This window comes from Canis aureus, chromosome 3 (genome assembly GCF_053574225.1).
Source record: "Canis aureus isolate CA01 chromosome 3, VMU_Caureus_v.1.0, whole genome shotgun sequence".
NCBI classification, from domain to species: Eukaryota; Metazoa; Chordata; class Mammalia; order Carnivora; family Canidae; genus Canis; species Canis aureus.
Window position 1 is genome coordinate 19,863,659 of NC_135613.1, and position 20,273 is coordinate 19,883,931.

General features: G+C 40.7%; 1 protein-coding gene across 4 annotated transcripts in view; it reads left to right on the top strand.

The window, feature by feature from the left end:
• The window catches only part of CDH13 (cadherin 13), a 1,003,185-nt gene that overhangs the window by 353,656 nt on the left and 629,256 nt on the right, over positions 1-20,273 (top strand). For all 4 annotated transcript variants that reach the window (XM_077890997.1, XM_077890998.1, XM_077890995.1 and 1 more), the window contains one exon: positions 16,288-16,496. In XM_077890997.1, coding sequence (XP_077747123.1) covers positions 16,288-16,496 — 209 coding nt within the window. The remainder of the gene's footprint in view (positions 1-16,287; positions 16,497-20,273) is intronic.

The following is a 20,273-nucleotide window of genomic DNA, read 5'->3' on the forward strand; positions in this document are numbered from 1 at the left end:
GAGGGGAGTCATTCCTTTCTGCCTGCTATTTTCCCAGGGTATGTAAAGTCCTATTCCTAGTGATCATATCTGGAAATCAACATAATCCAAAGGTCCTCACTTTGCAATGTTTGCGGTAAGATTTCAGCATCTTAGCATTTAAGTGTTTTCAGATTACATCCATTTAAACATCTGTGATTCATTATCGTAAATATCACAGTTGTGTGGGACCATATGCTTCAGCTTGCAGCATATATATATAAAGAAAAAGCACTAGCAATAAATTTCAGGAACCTTAGACTTGCCGTGGGTATGTGCAAAAAGAACATTTCCAGACATGTGGGGCCTTCTATAATCACAGTAATATACTTGAGATCCCATATAAGAATCCTTCAATTGCAAAAGTTGCCAGTTTTGATGGAAAGCTATGATTTACATTTGGCTCATGTCGTCCCTTGATAATTCAGGTAGGGTGGAAAGCAGCACAAAAGCCTTCAGATGCAGTGGCTTTTACTTCTTAAGGAAATGAGCATGGGCTATTGTTGTTGAGTGAAGAAATCACAAGAAAATGGGACACCTTTAACAAGTGATGAGACACTCTTGGCAGGCATCCTCCTCCATTCCCATGAGGCTGAAGCTAGAGACGATGCCATATGGCATAAGGGATGCAATAAAAATCTCTTGGCAACTGGTGGATGAATAGACATGACCTACAGGGATGATCATTTTCTTGCTTACATCAGAAAACCATATATGCATACAAGAATTAATTGTGCTTCATGTATTGTAAGCCAGATCATTTTATTTTAATTTCCTGATAAGGTTTTGTCAACTAGACAGAACCAATTTGTTATCACAGCTGGCGAGCATCTCACCCACCACAATTAGGGAAGAGCTAAATGAATTAATTGGTTGCAATCAAAGAGTCCACTAATATTTTTGATTGCCAGCTCTTGCCAGGACTAGCACTGAGCAAAGCCAAGAGAAGATGGAGCTATAAGAAGCCTTTGTCCTGGAAGAACTCCCAGGTTACCAAAGGATAGGTCAGGAGAAAATTGTGAGGGAGTAGAAGTTGGTGTACCACACTCTGTTGCAGTTTGATTGGCATAGCTGCTGGTTATCATCAAGCCACCAACCTTGTCAATACCTTGAGTACCCTTTAGGAAGAATACTCATTGTTGCCTTAGAGAGTGTACTTGGGCCCCCAAGCACTACTCTGTCTTCTGGAAATGTTTCTAGCTCCTGTCTGGAATGAAGGTGGCATAAGGCCATCTCTGCATAGAAGCATTCTTGGTATCCATAGGGAATAAAGTATAGGATATTCAAAATGCCTCAGGATGTTTCATACAGAAGATACTCATCCACACACTGTCTACAGATTATTTATGAGTTTTATGAAAATCAAACCATTCTGAAGATTATCTTCAAACTACCATGCTGGGTTTTCTCCCTCATGATGTTTTTGTTTGAATTTGTGACAACTTTGTAGTAGAATAGCAGGGTGTTGGTCTTCAGAAAGTCCAAATCTCAAGAGTTCTTTGATAAAAGTTTTAGATAGATCACTGATAGCAAATTCAACACTTAGCTTTTCTCCAAGCTTTAAAAAAAAAAAAAACATACATGTGAGAGCTCTTCAATAGTTGTCAGTGTTCTGAGGCTGCATAATGATCTGGCTGGGCCTGATTCATGCATTTTCCTTACCCTTCTTCAGAGCTTAAGTGTTCCCTGATCTTTGACCTACAGAGTCTTCTGGCTTCTGCTTTATGGATTTTTCCCCTGATGAATCTAATCACTTACTTCAAGATTCTACTCAAGTCCATCTTTGACACATCTGTCAGCTCTAGACAGACTGTTTAATTTCTGTTAAGCCATATGCTCCTAGGCTGTAGAATAACTTCTAACATTTACTTTGGATTTCACCATCCTGAAATAATCCCACCCCCTGCTGTGTCTTCTCCTAAGATCTGGGCTAGGACTCTGCAATAGATATAAAAAGCAAAGTTCTAGCTTTGCTACTTACAAAGGTGTGACCTTATGAAATTTGTTTAATCTCTCTGGGCTTCAGTTTCCTCATCTAAACAAGATTATCTTTAAGGACTATTGGAGAGGTAAAAGAAATGTTTACCAGTGGTTAGCCCACTGCCTGGTGTGTAGAAAATGTTCCATAAGAAGCTATTATGGAAGATGGATGTCAAATATGAAAAATAAGCACCATTATGGTTTTGTGCCTGGAAGATCTAGGGAAATACTTTGGATAATTCCCAGTGCATGTTCATATGAATTAACACTCATTTAGCTTGGATACCACTGCCATTTGTGTTCACTGAACTAGTTCAAAACTGAAATGAATGATGCCTTGCTAGAATCTTCAGCTAGTTCATAAGCCAAAGTTTGATGTTATTAGAAATTTTTGATACCAAAAAAAAAAAAACAAAAACAAAAACAAAACAAAACAAAAAAACAAAAAACAAAAAAGAAATTTTTGATACCCAGACAATTTATCCATTTTTTAATCAAGTAGGTTGGAAAACTAACCCAGTACATATTGATTTGTTACATTTTATGTGAAAAAAACTTTTTCGCTCATTAATTCTTGTATAATTTTTCAAATATAGTAATTAGAGTACCAAAGTGGTGCAGTGAAACATCTGGAGCGTGGTGAACCTGGATTTGAACATGAATTCAATCATTGACCTTTGCACCATGGACAACTCATCCTCCCCATGTGTCCTTCATTTCCCCTCTGTGAAACATTTGAAATATCATATGAAGTTTGGGGTGAGGAAGTATCTCACCTTATGTTCCTGATACTTTGTTAAAAGTTCGACAGTAGGGGCACCTGTGTGGCTCAATTGGTTAAGCATCTGTCTTCAGCTCAGTTCATGATTTCAGGGTCTTGGGATCTAGCCCTGCATCAGGCTCTCCATTCAGCAGCATGTCTGCCTCTCCCTCTCCCTCTGTGATCTCTCTCACTTTCCCTCTCTCTCAAATAAATAAATAAAATCTTTATTTAAAAAGCTCAACAGTGAGCAACAGTGAGTAGACATAAATATCAATGGAACAGAATAGAAAACCCAAAAATGAACTCATAACTATATGGGCAATTCATCTTCCACAAAGCAGGAAAGACTATCCAATAGGAAAATGAGAGTCTCTTCAACAAATGGTGTTGACTCCCACAGTAACCACCATTTGCTTCAACGTGGATGGAACTGGAGGGTATTATGCTGAGTGAAGTAAGTCAGTCAGAGAAGGACAAACATTATATGTTCTCATTCATTTGGGGAATATAAATAATAGTGAAAGGGAATATAAGGGAAAGGAGAAGAAATGTGTGGGAAATATCAGAAAGGGAGACAGAACGTAAAGACTACTAACTCTGGGAAACAAACTAGGGGTGGTAGAAGGGGAGGAGGGCAGGGGGATGGGAGTGAATGGGTGACGGGCACTGGGGGTTATTCTGTATGTTGGTAAATTGAACACCAATAAAAAATAAATTTAAAAAATGGTGTTGGGAAAATTGGACAGCAACATGCAAAAGAGTAGAACTGGACCCCTTTCTTATATTATACACAAAAATAAATTCAAAATGGATTAAAGACCTAAATGTGAGACAGGAAATCTTAGAATCCTAGAAGAGAACATAGGCAGTAACTTATTTAACATGGGCCATAGCAACTTTTTTCTAGATATGTCTCCTGAGGCAAGGGAAACAAAAGCAAAAATAAACAATTGGAATTTCACCAAAATAAAAATTAGGCACAGCAGAAGAAACAATCAACAAAACTAAAAGGCAACCTATGGAATGGGGAAGATATTTGCAAATAACATGTCTGATAAAGGGTTAGCATCCAAAATACATAAAGAACATACAAAATGCAACCCCCCAAAGCTGAATAATCCAATTTAAAAATTGGTAGAAGAGGGACACCTGGTTCACGCAATCAGGAAAGCATCTGACTCTTGGTTTTGGCTCAGGTCGTGATCTTAGGGTTGTGAGACTGAGACTCACATCAGTCTCCACACTCAGTGTGGAGTCTGCTTTAGATTCTTTCTCCCTTTCTCTACCCCTTCTGCTTGTGCTGTATCTCTTTTTCTCTTTCAAATAAATGAATCTTTTAAAAAAATGGGCAGAAGACATAAATATACATTTTTCCAAAGAAGACATGTAGATGGCCAATAGACACAAGAAAATATGCTCAGTATCACTGATCATCAGGGAAATGCAAATCAAAGTTGCAATGAGATATCACCTCATATATCATTTCTGTCAGAATGGCTGAAATAAAAAACATAAGAAACAACAGGTGTTGGCAAGGATGTGGAGAAAGGGGAACCCTCTTGCATTGTTGGTGGGAAGGCTAACTGGTGCAGCCACTCTGGAAAACAATATGGAGATTCCTCAAAAAGTTAAAATGGAACTACCCTGTAATCTACAATTGCACTACTAGGTATTTACCCAATGAATACAATAATACTAATTCAAAGGGATACATGCACCCCGATTTTTATAGCGGCATTATCTATAATAGCCAAGTTATGGAAATAGCCCAAGTGCCCAATCACTGATGAATGGATAAAGATGTGGTTTATATATACACATTGGAATATTAACCATAAGAAACAAATGAAATCCTTCCATTTGCAATGACATGGATAGAGCTAAAGAGTGCTATGCTAAGTGAAATAAGTCAGAGAAAGACAAATACCATGTGATCTCACTCGTATGTAGAACTTAAGAAACAAAACAAATGAGTAAAGAGGAATAAAAGAGAGGGAGAGATAGGCAAACCAAGAAGCAGACTCTTAACTATAGAGAACAAGCTGAGGGTTACCTGGGGGAAGTAGGTGGGTGGATGGGGTAAATAGGTGATGGGGATTAAGGACTGCATTTGTGTGAGGAGCATTGAGCATTGTATGGAAGTGTTGAATCACTACATTACACACCTGAAACTAATACTACACTGTATGTTAACTAACTGGAATTTATTATTTATTTATTTATTTATTTATTTATTTATTTATTTATTTGAGAGAAAGAGAGAGGGAGAGAGAGCACAAGCAGAGGGTAGGGGCAGGGAGAGAGGGAGAAACAGACTCTCCACTGAGCAGGGAGCCCAACACGGGGCTCAATCCTAGGCCCTGTGATCATGACCTGAAACAAAGGCAGATGCTTTGCTGAGTGAGCCACACAGGTGCCCCTGGAATTTAATTGAAAATTAAAAAAGAAAAAAAAAAGCTTAATGATCATTTCTCCCAGAATCCATCTTCCTCTTCCAGCTTTCAACGTTCAGAAATCATTGTTTACTGAGTATTGCTTCAGATTATAGATGATAATGTCTTTGGGAGATGAGACTGTGTCTTCTCTATTAACAATAGCATTGTTTACATTTTTTTCAATGTTTATAAATCAGAAGCTAATTCAATACACATTCCCTGAAGACCCATTTTGCAGGGTTTTTGTTTGTTTGCTCATCTTGGACATTTATATTTATTTCCAAGTGTTGGGTTACCACTGCTGCACTCCTACCTGTCTTCATCTCTAAGCCTTCCTCATTGCTTCTGAAACATTCCATGGGAACATAGAAAGAGACTGATTGGTCATCCACCTAGAGTTCTAGGGAAGAGATTGAGTCAAAACTAAAGACCCTTTAGATCCATGATGCTGTCTTGCTAAATTTGATGGTGGTCAAGGTTATAATTAGATCTTCAAACTCCTAGCCAATTAAAAAATGTGCCCATATGACTTGCATATTCTCACTCTTTGGGTGATGTATTAGTATCAGTATTTACCTGAAAAGCTGTAATTTATGGCTTCAAATGTTTCTAATGTGCTGGTGCATTCTTAAATACAGTTTTATTATGATGTAAAGCCAAAATATCGATTAAAAGAACACATCCAATTTTATAATAAAATATAGGGAAGTTATACAGACATTTGCTTTCTAAGCAACTTTTAGAGGACACATCTCTTCAGTAAAGTGAGAAATACATGTTGATAATCCCTCATCTTGGATACTTTCTGATAATGATGAGCATACTCATTGGTTGACTTTCTCTCGTGCTAGAAATAAGTTGTTATATTGAACTATGATTTGTTTACTTGTAATTTCTACCCTGTGATGCTTATTTGGCCTTTTAATACAACAAAAAAATGGAGTGTGTATCCTTCAACAGGGCAACCCTCCAAATGGTTGTGTGGCCCAATCTTCTAGACACCGAATACCATGAAAGCAGATAATCTACCTTATTCATCTTTATGTTGGCATTTATCCCTTACTGCCTACTATCCTGCACATTGTAAGTGAAAAAATTATTTTAATGGGTTGCTAGATGAATATGGTGAGATTTAGATTAATAGAATTTCCCAGTTGTAAGAGACATCATCCAACAGCAGAATCTCTTCCACACTATTATTGCTGAATAGTCATTTAAGTTATACTTTAGTGAATCTAGTGACAAGCAAATTATATCATCCAGAAAGAACTAGAGCTTCCAAATGGTAACCTGAATTTTTTCAGGCTTTTCTAGTATTTGGACAATAATGAGTTCATGCAAATACTAATATTTGTACTACACATTCTTGTAGCCCCCACCTGCGCAATTGTAAAAGCACAATGGACCCACCTCCACTGGCCATCATTGAAATTATTTCTGAAAGATGGCACGCAAACTCCCAAATTATTCTCCCATGACCCCATCTTCTAGCTTCTTTGTTTGTTAACATATCTGAAAAGCTCTTAATGGAAGTGTCTCTTTCCTGCTCTTTGTGAGAAGGCTATTTCTTAAATCCATCTCTAGGATCCCCAAAGTCATAGACCCCCAAGATCTGGAAGACCCAAAGCTGCTTTAGCCTTCTTTGTACCAGAGCAAAGTTAGGTATATTGCATTCAGAAATGGGGCCACCATTCACCATAGCAGTTTGTGAGGAACTGGGCTAACAATGCTTGAGATTACTTAAATTGCCTACAGTTTGTGAATCTTTAAGTTTGTGTGTGTGTGTGTATACATATATGTATATGTACATACATATTCTTTTTCTGAGCCACAACCCCGTGGAGCTGGACTAGGAAACCAGTATTGGGTTCTCTCTGTCTTCCTTCTGTTTCTTCATTTCTCTAAGTGCTCACATAGAAGTTGCCCTGCTTATAGGTCCCTTCCTTCCTATGTAGATCTGCCCATGCAGTTGAGAGGTACTTGGGAAATCACAGGTCTGGTTGCATCAGACACAATCATGATCTGAATTACAATTAAGACTCAGCCAGGACACACTGCCACATGTCCCCAGACAACTCCAACTGCAATACCAAAAATCTTGAACGTTATAGTGGAGCAAATCTCTTTTCTCATTAACATCCTATATGCAGAAATAGGGAGGGAGGCATGTTTGCACATAATTACTAGATAATTCAAAAACTAAAGGCTATGTAAGAGACGTGTGCTAGTACTATGAAATCTCTGAGAGGGGATCTCTGTAAATCTGAGACTTGGTGATTCTCAAAGCTTCTGAGTCTCTGATTAATATCATGCTGATTGGGTAACTTTCAGTTGGCTTCCTCAAATCTTCACATGAGTTTGGGCCATCATTCTCAGTTTTGTTTGGAGAATTTCAAATTTGCTTAGCTGTCAAGTTGTAGTTCTATTTATTCATTCATTCAATGAACAGGATTAAGTGTATATTGTGTCAGGCACTATGCCATATAAAATAATTCCAATTTGAAATATAAATTCATAGTGATTATAAGTACCATGCAATAGAAAATGCACAGTATTATTCTTTCAGAAAACAATCTGCCATGTTTTAAAGAATCTGTAACAAGGGGAAAATGTAATACCCTGACAGAAAAGACTAGTTTGTGAATGAGCAACTCAGTTTTTAATGGTAGGCATAGAAAATCTCCTGAAAGCAGATGTGGGCTCTGTCTTGTTCCAAGAGGAAGCCCTTAAGGGTTTACATGGCAAAAATAGGTTTCTGCAGAAGATCACTTGACAAGATCATTCATTATGATATCTTTGCCTGACATGATAGAATTGAAACTCTATTTTATCAAAGTTGGAATTGAAACATAAGATGGTTTTAAGACTATGCATCCTGTACCTATCAAACCTACAAAGGCTTTGGAGATGAAATCTATTCCTGAAATAATCAGTCATGGTTGGGAACATACCCACAACCGTACTGAATCTCTGTTGACATCGGTGCTGACTCCAGACCAAACATGGAATACAGGATACAGTTCAATGCACTCAGGGATCAGAAGGGTAGAATGAATGAAGGCTGAAGGAGGTGCCTATTGTATCATTCAGGGATCTGGCCCAATGTGGGTAGGACTAAACATATGTTAATGAAAGTTTGATTGGCTAGAATATTTGAGAAATGAAGGTATTCAGGGGAAACCACAGGAAATGTTTTCTGTTTCTCTCAGTTGGGCAAGTCCATAGAGCCTCTGGACTAAGCCTTATGAGTTCATTTAAAGGAAGTCGGTACATGCAGATGCCAGTGGGATACTGAGGGATGTGAAAAGCAATTAGTCTTGCTCTGTATCCTGGGGAGAGTCCACCTGATGTCTCTGAATTAAGTGCTACTTCAGTTGTCAGAAAGACATGGCTTTTCAAGTCCCAGCAAGGACTAGCAAATCAACCAATATGCAGGCCCTTCTTGCTAAAAGAACAATTGGATTCTGTTTTACTAACTAGGCCAGAAGTACTGGGATATCTGGGATAGCTTAAGGGAGAGTAAACAATTTACATTCTGCTGCACAGAGTCATTGCCTGGTCTCAGTGGTGTGTTGGAGCCAGCAAGTACTTGTATTCCTGAGAGCTGGTTGTTAAGTTTCTAGAGAGTCTGCGAGCCAATTGAAGGCACATTGGTAACTGAAATCAGCCATGTTTAGAATATTTACACCATAGACATTGGCAAATGCTATGAATCAGGATTTTTCCTTTACGATCATACTGCTGAAACAATGCTACTTTCTTCAATGTCTGAGTAGAGATTGCTAGAAATAGATTATCTGTAGATCCAACCATATCTACCCATGGGAGAGATGCAGTTCCTAGGAAGACTAATTCAGAGTCCACAGGCTCCCTGATCCACATACATCCTTACCCAAGTGTACAAGGAGTCTGACCACAAACTTAGAGGCTACTTGTGTACAAACCAATTTTCAAGTCCCTACAAATGTATGTAGGTATGTATGTATTTAGGACCATTTGCCTAGCTAAGATGTGAGTGTATGGATCATAGACTGACCCCAAAACACTAACAAGAGTAGCACAAATTCCATATTTTAGTATGTACCTATCTACATGAGCAGGGCTGATCTATATTTTGTGGAAAAATTTAAATCCATTTGCATTTTCATATTTCCTGAGATCATAATACAGCTTAATTTGCTCACTCACACATTTCAAGATGGTAAGAAATCTATGCCTTTTGGATTTTCATCCTTAAGAACCACATTCAAAAGACAGAAAGAGAAAAAGCAAAAAATCAAGGTCAGGAAGATTAAGCCCCTTAATTCACTTGCCAAACTTCCCATTTCAATTGTGGTTTTGTCTCCCAGCTAAAGTTTGTCTTTTTGTGACATTTGCATTAAGCCCAGAGGACATTTTGAGTGGAAACATGCTGAAAGCATAATTGAAACGCTGAGTGGTGCCATTTGTCTAATTTGCATTTTTCCCCCAGGTGGGGAGTTTTCAGTCCCCATTTCTTCTCCTGGGGTGTTCAAAGATTATCTCAAAGAATGATGTTGTGCAATTGATTCCAATAAATCCCCATGTACAGTATATTATATGTATATATATTTTTCCTTCTAGAAGCTATTTTAAATGCCATAGTGATAAACTATGTACGGAAGTCCTTTGTAGGTTCATAATAGTACAGATACTTTATTTTCTCCCTCAGATAGAAATTTTGAATATTTGTCCACAAGCTTAATTGTTTATTTGAATTTTTCCTTTCAATTATCCTCATGGTGTCATCGCAAGCTATTTAGGAAGATGTCACTATAGAAACAAACATTTAAAAAAAATAGGTAGACATAAACTACTCAATTTCATCCTTAATATGTTCTTTGAACTCTGTGCCCCCAAACATGGACTGACTCAATCTCTATTAAAAACTTTGAGAAGCACTAATATTTTGGTTGTGTCAGCAAAGTTAATTATACGAGACAATGATGAAGGGCTGATGTTTAATGGGGAATCTAAGGTGAGATTATGATCGGTGGGGAAGTAAGAGTCTGTTTTTCCAGGAGGAAGAAGTAAAATAAGAGTGTGGTGAATTGTTTCTCTTTTGATTAAACATTCCTCATATACTTCAGATCTGCCATTTAGATATGACCAAAGCTGTTGTCGTCGGCAAAGTCTAGAGTTGTGCTTTTCCTAAGGTGTGCATCTTTCATAGGCTTGCATTATTTATGTTAGACATATTCTTTGAAATATCAGAAGGCCTCCTAGATTATATCAAATAATCATATGAAATTCTATCATATCCCTTTTACATTATAAACCTGAGTAGGGTGGAACCAGGTGTGGATTTATCTAAATAAGCGATATGCAGAGAGGAGTGTAGCCCAAGCCAGCATTTCAGAAGGATGGAATTCACATCACTATGAGGGCTTTAGTGCCTACGGGGATAAATATATATTTTTATTTGACTCTTTAGATTTAAGTTAACATTATGAAGAAATACAAGGACATCTGGCTCATCTAATATGTATTATAAATGTTATTAAATAATTTTGTGAGAATAAATAATGTGAGACAAATAAAAGAAAAATATTAAGTGAATAATAGATCAGCTATGAAAATATGGTGAAAATGTGAGGCTGGATGCAGTGTTTGAAGGAGGGAATACATTTGCCCAGACAGACTAGCATGAACTGTGTGGTCTTACCCTCATTCAACCTCACTAAGTTTCAGTTTCTAGAGAGGAAACAAATTACCTACCTCAAATTGGTCATGTGCAGATTCACTGCGATCATGAATGTAGAGTCCTCAGTGCAGTGTTGTGTTTTTAGGAAAAATAATACTTTAGATTGGTGGAAAGTTATCTGTATAAATTATTCATTTAAAGAACATTTAGTGAACTCTGTTGAGTAGACTATGGGTGGAGCACTGTAATTTCATTTCTTTGATGTCATTTTTTTCCTTCACAACCTTTCATGTAAGACAGGTAGGGCTTTGCCAAGAAAAGTTAGAAGGATTCAAAGATGGGCAAGGCTAGATCAGAATCATCTGCCTCACTTCCTTGGCCCCAGCAGAGGTGACTCTGTTACCATCTCCATGGTAACCACACTGGGCCCAGCAGGCCAGAGTATGGGTACCTGACTAGAAAGAGATTAAATGACCCAGGATGCAGGTGGAAAACTAGCTGGAAGGAGGAAGCTATGTAGGAAAAGGGAAAAAGTAGCTTCCTTAATGCCCTCAATTACAGGAGTAATGATGGTAATAATTCTTATTCGTGGAGCACCGTCCTAAGTGCTTTATGCATGTAGGTATATATGATCCTGTTGAATGTTCACCATAAAAATTACAGTTCCTGTGAGGGAGGGACTATTCTTTGTCCCACTTTACAGATGAAGACATTGAGGTGCAGCGAGGATGAGTGATCTGCCCAAAGTCACAGAGCTGCTATGCATGAGCCAGGTTTAGAAAAGGTCTTAGAAACCTATCATTAAAACTGCCCTTTCTTAGGGCACGGGAATAGCAGTTCCTGGCATGCTAGGTCCTCAACCTCCTGTCTCTGCCAAGGATGGCTGGGAAATGTGGAAACTTGGCACCTTGACAAGCAGTCCATTGTCTGAGGTCCTGGTTCGTGGCCCTTAGCTGCATTAGATTCATCTAGGGAGCTTTAAAGAGACACTAGTGTCCAGACCCCAGCCCAGCCCAGTTATATCAGAATCTTGGTTGGGAGTTAAACAGGTATTGCTGTGTTTTAAAATGCTCTCCAGGTGATTCTCATATCCTTGAAAAAGAACCACAGTCTAAATCTGCTCCTGAATTGGTAAAAGTGTCTAAAACAGAGACCCAATTTTGTAATCCTTAGCTATTTGATAGAGCAAGCTGGGAAGAAACCTAGATTGTATTGGGTGCCCACAATGTGCCAAATGCTGAATGTAGATGTAATCTCTCAATATGCCCTTATCTGAGACCTCAGAGAAATCCAGAGGGATCAGTGAGTGGCCTTCAGGGGTCAGGATGGGGCAACTGCCCTATTCCCTCTTATGTGTCAATTCCCAGGAAATGGATGTACTTAGAGCTTGAACTCTAGAGGCAGACAGATGGGGGACAAGTTCCTCCTTTCTCTGGGTGTATGAACTTCAGCAAGTTAGTCAATCTCAGAGGCTTAGTGTGTTTTCCTGTAAAATGGAAAATGATGTTTATAGAGTATGCATTTTCAGTGGGGCCATATTGCCTCCAAGGGGGTGGCATGAGGGAGGGGCAAAACATTGGACTTTGTGTATGTATATAAAGTACAGAGGTACATAAGTACACAATTATGTAGTATATCTGTGCCATTAAAAATTTCATAATAGGGGCGCCTGGGCAGCTCACTTGGTTAAGCATCCAACTCATGATTTCAGTTCAGATTGTGAGATCAACCCCTGGTTGGGCTCTGCACAAAATGTAGAGCCTGTTTGAGATTCTCTCCCTCTGCCTCTGCCCCTCCTCCTGCTCAATCTCTCTCTTTCTCTTTCTCTCTCAAAAGGAAAAAAGAATAGCAATTTCTTTAAAAACCAATTTCATGACACTAGTGGCAATTAGGCAAAATCCTGAAGGGTACACGGTGAAAAAAAAAGTTGAAAAAATGCTACTGTTGGTTAGAATTTCTGGAGACAAAAAGGAGAGACTAAATATAGAGTCCTTGGCACAGAGCCTGGCACTCAGAAGCCACTCAATAAATGGTAGATGTTGTTACTGTTATCTGTCAAAACATTCATTCATTTAGCATGTGCACACTCATCCCAGCTTTGGGACTATGCACAGCATTACTGGGATTAGAAAGAAAGATAAAGTATCATCTTTGATTTCACGAAAGAGCTAAGTCAAAGCTAGGCATGGGAGGCCAAGTGATCCCATAAATGGATGCATGCTGGGTCTGGGGAACTAAAGAAATAGCATGGACATTCATTTCCTACCCATCTCCAGTAATGGGCTCAACCAAGACAAGAGTTGACTAGGGACCTTCTTTCCCAATTCCTGTCCTTGCTTGCAGTGGCTTCTGCTCCCATCATTTAAGAGATACCATGCCCCCAATCCACCACCACTAGAGTATCATTTTGCCTCTGGAGAGCAACTGAATTAAGTGTAATCATTATTGTTGGTCTCCTATTCATTGCTGGAGATATAAAGATGAATAAAAAAATAAGACTCAATTTCTGTTGTTGATTCTGATGAGTAAAATGGATACCTAAAATGCACATATTGATATAACATGAAGTAAAACATTCTGTGTGCAGGAAATTCTGGGAACGCAAAGAGGGTATTTGGGCAAACCGCAGAGCTGACTCGTAGAATGACTAAGAGTTAACGGGGTGAAGAAGGTTAGAAGTAACTTCTGCACTGAGGGAGCAATACGAGCCAAGTGGTGGGAGAATAATAGTAGTTGTAGGCTGGTTCAGGGGTGGGTGATGTGTGAGTCATGAAGTGAGGGCAGAGGCCAGAGGGGAGGCCAATGGACAGCTTAGCCATTGAAAATCTTGAGTGCTGGTATCATCTGCAATGGGGAGCTGTAGTTATATGAGACTCAGGTAGAGGCAAATTGGTTCTATAGTTGTGATGGGAGAATCCAAGGCTTTCTTCAAGGAATAAGTCTATATGGCCTTCTAGACCCCACATTTCCAGCTTGTCTCCACTCTCTCTTCCTCACTTTCTGCCTCGCTTTCTGTGTCCATCTCACTGGCTTATTTGCAATTCTCTGAATGCCACTGCACCTTTGCACATGTTGTGGTTCTTTCTGCCTGGAATAGGTCCCTGTTACTTATAAGAATATTGAATTAATGTCTATCTCTCTGGTTACACTTCAACCCAGCAACTGTGTCCATCTTTGCTCAACATTATAAACCCAGCATCTAGCATAACAGGTTCCTAGCAAATATTTGTGGAAGGAAGAAAGGAAGGAAAGGAAGAGAAAGGTGGAACTAGAACCCCACAAATTTTCATATGCCTTCCATTACCCCCAGTCCTCCCTAGCTCAGTCTGTCTTCTTGGGTCCTCCCCAAGGGCCAGGGCCAGAGCCAGTCAGCATCCTGGCAATCCAGCAAGCCCTGTCATTTGAGCAATGTACCTCCAGTGGATGAATGCTAATTGATAATAATGAAACAACTTACTTGTCTCTCCTTCATAGTTCACCTCCAAAAACTGAAACTGAGCATGCCCGATTAGTTTTGGCTACCAAGATGGTCAGAGGAAGTAAGAACTACAGACTCCCAAAAGTCCACTTGTGCATCTGCACCAAGATGCCCCTAGAGCTGATTCAGCAGCCAGAAAAAGTGCTGGAGACCCTGCTGCAGAGGAGCCTCAAGTGGGCACCATGCAGTGTGCATCAGGGCTGAGCAGGAAGGAGTACAGGAGTAGGACTGAACTGGGTGCTCATGTCCTGAAATTCAGGTTCTGATGGGATTTTAAGAGGGCTGTATTTTTTATGGGGCTTTGTCTTTACTGAAACATGTAGTTGTGAAAGGTAAATGAACCAGGGCTCAAATGCTCATTTTGTCATTTACAAACTGTGGTGGTTTGGGGGGAGGGACTGCCTCCTTTGTTCTCCAAGCCTCAGTTACCTGATCTATAAATTGGGGTCAAGGGGATCCCTGGATGGCTCAGCGGTTTAGCACCTGACATTGATTCAGGGCATGATCCTCAAGTCCCGGGATCGAGTTCCGTATCAGGCTCCCTGCATGGAACCTGCTTCTCCCTCTGCCTGTGTCTCTGCCTCTCTCTCTCTCTTTTTCTCTCTCTCATGAATAAATAAAATCTTTTAAAAAATAAAATAAAATAAACTGGAGTCAAAAAGTACCTCATTCGTTGTGCAGATTAAATAAGATACTGCATGTAAAATGCTTAACACTTAGCCTCACGTGCGGAAAATGTTCAATTCACATTAGCTATTATCATTATCGGCTAATATGGTTATTATCACCATAAGAAATATCTTCCAGAACAGAAAAATCAGCTTAGTTCATCAAATATTTATATGGCTTTAACAGCATACTCAGACCAAGGTAGATGTTGTCACCAAAGACAGGCAAGAAAGTTCCTAGGAGCAATATTTTGAGATCCCAAACCTAGAAATAGCCCCGATGCCCATCAAGAGTAGAATAGATCAATTCAGTATAGCCCCATACTAGAATACCACATAGTGGTTAGGATTCACTGCTGTGACTCACAGCCACATGGATGAATCTCACAAACATAATTCTGAGTAGAAGAATCCAGACCCAAAAGAGCACACATTGGATGATCCCATTCATATGAAGCGCAAATGCAGGTGGAACAGATCTATGGTATTAGAAGTCATCATAGTGCAGCCTTCAAGGAGGAGGCTGGGGGTTGTGACTGGGAGGGAGGAGAAGGGGAGGATTGGTAGTATTTTGTGTCTGGGCCAAGCACTGGGTAAACAGGCGTGCCCACTTCATGAAAATACATCAAGTCGTACGTTCTGATATGTGCTTTTCTGTATCTATGTAATGCTTCAGTTAAAGGTTTAGTAAACAAACAAGCCTGTTTCGCAGAGAGCTAAGAAAACAAAAGTGGGGTGAGGAAAGCAAGCAAGCAATACAATTCTGCGCTTGCCCACGAGAACAGCTGCTTTTCCTATTCTTTCCCATACATGACTTAGCCACTCAACTACAGGAATTTTGTTCACGTCCATCCTGCCACTGTGTTAATCTGGGCCAGGCATCACTCGTACAAGAGTGGAGTCACCGGTTGTCTTGGCCTCTCTTCTCTCCAAACCACTCTCTATAACCCAGAGCTGCTATCTTAAAAGATCCTGTTTGTCTCTGTGTTCTTGGTGCTTAGCACCTGCCTGGAACATGGGAGGTGATCAAGGAAAGGTCTAGATCGAATGAAGCTCCCAGCAGAGGGCTACAAGGGGGTGCTGTGGGACAAGCACATTGTATATCTGGGTGGGGAGCCAGCCATAAGCCACATTTCACGGTCAGAGATTTCTCCAGGGCTAAGCTGCCCAACCTACTCACACTCTTTCTGGTGTGTGTGTGTGTGTGTGTGTGTGTGTGTGTGTGTGTGTTTGTTGTTGTTGTTCCTCTCTTTCATTTTATTTTGTTTTGTTTGTTCCCCCAGTGACCTTCAGTGACTGCAAGGGAAACAACAAGCTACACTATGAGGTCTCAAGCCCGTACTTCAAGGTGAATGACGACGGCAGCTTAGTTGCCCTGAAAAACATAACTGCGGTGGGCAAGACTCTGTTTGTCCACGCTCGGACTCCCCATGCAGAAGACATGGCAGAGCTTGTAATTGTCGGTGGGAAGGACATCCAGGGCTCCTTGCAGGTAACACAGCCTTTTGGGATAAACCGGGTCCACAGAGGAACACTGGCGTCTATATGTCTTATATGGAAAATAATTCTTCGGTTTATTATTGGCCAAGACTTTTGTTGTTGTTGCAAATGACAAAAACCCAACTCAGAAAATTTTTGGCAGGTTGGTGGTATGTGAGAATTTATCGGCTAATGCAGCAAATATTTTAGGGTGACTGTGCCTTCAGTGCCCAAATAGGACATCCACTTTGATCCTTACCCATTTTGTGGCTCCATTTTCCTTCTGTTGGCCGTATTCTTAGACAGTCACATCGCTCTCTGCCTTCCAGTGTGGAAGTCTCAGCAGCTCTACTTCCTTTTCCCAGCCTGAAGTCTACCTGAGAGAGCACCTCTTCCTGATAATGCCAACAAATGCTTGAAATCAAATCTCACCAACTCTCATTAGATTATCTGTCCCTCCTCAAACCGCTTGCTGTGTCCATTGGATAGTGATGCTCCAGTTGGCTAAGTCTGAGACTTTCGTCTTATCCTTAAGCCAGAGTGGAAGGGAGTCCCACCTAAGATATATGGGCAGAGAGTGGATGATGGGTAGTTACTCAAAGTAAATTAGCATGCTGTCATCTGAGGATGGCAAGTGGTGATTGGGTAGACAAGATCACGGTGGCCACTAGAGTTGTATAACCATGGCATATGGCACTGCTCTTTTGCTATGCCCTGACAGCCATTCCTTTCCAGATGCACATGTAGGCTGATCCCTGCACCTGTGCACATGTTTACACACTTTATGAAGGCTACAAACTGCTGCTCTTTAGACTTCCTGATTGTGTCATTGAGAGACTTTTTGCTACAATGGACTCACCTACTCCTCCTTCATCAAGAGTTTAAAGACTCTGTGGTTTCTTGATAGAAAGGAAAGGCACATAAATGGAACTGGTGGGTATTAAGCTGAGTGAAATAAGTCAGAGAAAGACAATTACCATATGGTTTCACTCATATGCAAAATATAAGGAATAGTGAAAGGGACCATAAGGAAAGGGGGAAATCTGAGTGGCAAAAAATTAGAGAGGAAGACAAACCATGAAAGCCTTCTAACTCTGAGAAACAAACGAAGGGTCGCAGAGGGGAGGTGGGTAGGGGGGCGGGGTAACTGAGTGATGGGCACTAAGGAGGGCTTGTGATGAAATGAGCACTGGGTGTTTTACTATATGTTGGCAAATTGAATTTAAATACAATTTTTTAAAAAGAAAGGAAAGCCGTACAGCAGACCCCGACAAAACACTAACCGTAATACTCATGTGTCTTCAGATTGGTGTGGCTAGCCTTTTCTCCTGCTCGATGGTCTGCTCTTACTCAATTTTTCAAAGCCTTGATTCTTGCTGCCTTTTTCCGTCTGCCACACTCCCCATAATCTTGCTTTATCTGCTAATTTTGTTCAGTGGTGGAGGGTGGGAGTGTGGAGCGAACACCAATTCTACGGCCGAGGAGGAGAGACAGTACAACTGGCAGTGTGAGTGTTACTTCCTTTCCAGTACTGTCTGCATGATCTTGAAAGAATCATAAAACTTCTTTATCTGCAGACGAGAAGGGTCAAACAGTCTGGGATGGCAAATAAGCGGCATGTGCATTGCCCCATTCTGTCACCATACTGGTGGCAGATATTGCTAATTATCCCTGGCTTGACCTGAGTATCTTTCCCAATGCAGTGCTTCTGGAAGCTACTATCCATTGATCATTCAGAGATGTTTCTGTGGGTGGAATATATATATTTGCCGTCCCTAGGCCGGACAAACTCTGCAATTCCCCTTCATATCTATGAATCTGTGAGTTGAGGGTAGATAGCAAGCTAAAAAGGAATCCACAGTGTGCCACTGATACTTTCAAAGAAAATAGGATATTGATGAATACATCCAGTGTGGAAACCCACTGGCACCACAAAAGCAAGCTTTTCTCTTATTTAGCCGTGGTCATTTTCACAGCATCTCACTAACTTGTGATATAAATGACTTGGTAAATACCGAAAGCAAAAACAATTGCTGGGATGTGCAGCACAAAGGGCTTCTTAGGAACAAGTAAATGGTACAGAGATTCACAAAAGGGGGTTTGCATGTGGGATGGGATGTATTTAGATGGACATTGTGCATCATGATGACTGGCTCACCGTTATTCCAGAAAAGACAATGTCATACTATTTAGCTTAAAGCCGAGCAGAAGGAATTCTGGGCACTTCTCAGGACAGACTCTACCTTGACAGTCTCAGAGACCTGGGGTTCAATACGAAGAGCTTCAGTTGTGAAGAACTGGCCTCTTGAGTACCAGAAAAACACCCTCCCGGAGGCCAAGCCCCTCAGGGCCATTTCTCATTTGCCACCGTCTGAGCACATTGTCGACAGAGCCTGGCTGCAATTGCTGGTTTCTTTTAAACCATGGTGGAGGCTGCTGTGCCATTCAGTTTGCCAGACTCCAGCAGAATGGGGCATTCATCTCCTGCCTCCAGTAATTTTATGAGGTTTGAAAATAGGCCTCACAAAACTGCCCAGATGTGTCTGTAATAAAAATTAAAAAATTAAAAAAATTAAAAAGAAAAAAAGATAGGAAAACAAAATAGCTAGCCAAAGAATTCCTCCAAGAGGAACATACTCCTTTAGAGATATCCATTTGGTATTTTTGAGGCCCTACTATGTGCAGCCAAGCAGCCAGCTGCTAGAGAGGGGAAACAATGAGCACCCAAGTCAGCATAGCTCGCGGGTGAGGAGGGAAAATGAATGAGTATGTTGAAAAGGCACCAAACAGGGCAGCAATGCCATTGGCTGCTCTGTGCTTTGAGAGAACAGATTGGGCAGAGGAAGCTGAGTTGGTACCATAGCCAGTGCTTTCAAGGCACTCTCCGTGGCCAGGTGCTGCTCTCATTGGCCACAAATGCTGACTCATTATATCTTCTCCACCTCCAATGAGGCATGTGCTACTGTCCTTGCTTTACAGATGGGGGAAACTGAGAACACAAAGAGCCGAGTGATTTATTATTTAGTGGGACTCTCCCAAGTGTGTGCATCTCAATGTGTGCTTTAGTGTCTGTTGTCTTTAACCCTCACAACATTCCTGTGGGGCTGCTGACTTCACCCTTTCTTCAGATGTGAGAATTTGGCCAAGATCCCCTCGTTTGAAATTGGCAGAAATGAGATTGAGATATGGCCTCTCCATCCAAACATCCACTCTCTTTCCTGCCCATGGGCCAAGAGATGAGGGCACAAGTCAGAGAAATACAGTAGCAATGGAAGAAACCAACAAATGGATGGTGTGATTTGAAGGAGGAAAGAGCTAGGATTTAGTGTTTGAGCGATTCTAAGCTGTAGAGGATGGAGGTGGTTTGGACCAGTGAGAAAAGAGGTGGTTGGCAAAGGTGCTAGTTTAGACAGGCTAGATATGAGACCAGAGACAGGCTAGATCTTAGGATAAACACTTAGGGAAGAACAGTACAGTGGTAGAGCTTTGGCTTTGGTGTTGAACTGAAGTGGGTTTAAGTTTCCATTCTACCACCTATGGTTATGTGACTTTGGACAAGCCACCCAACTGCTTAAACCTCAACATCCTTATCTAGGAGATGGGGGTAAGAATAGTCTGCATCACAGAATCATTCTTTTGGGCACAGCACAGGACACCAGGTGACCCATCTCAACCATGGTACCATATTGGAACCTATAGAGAAAGGGTAGGTCCTGAGGGTTAAGTGACCTCACTGAGGCCAGGAGTCAGGTGTCAGAAAGTAGAGATTAAGGACAGGAGGAGAAAGTGA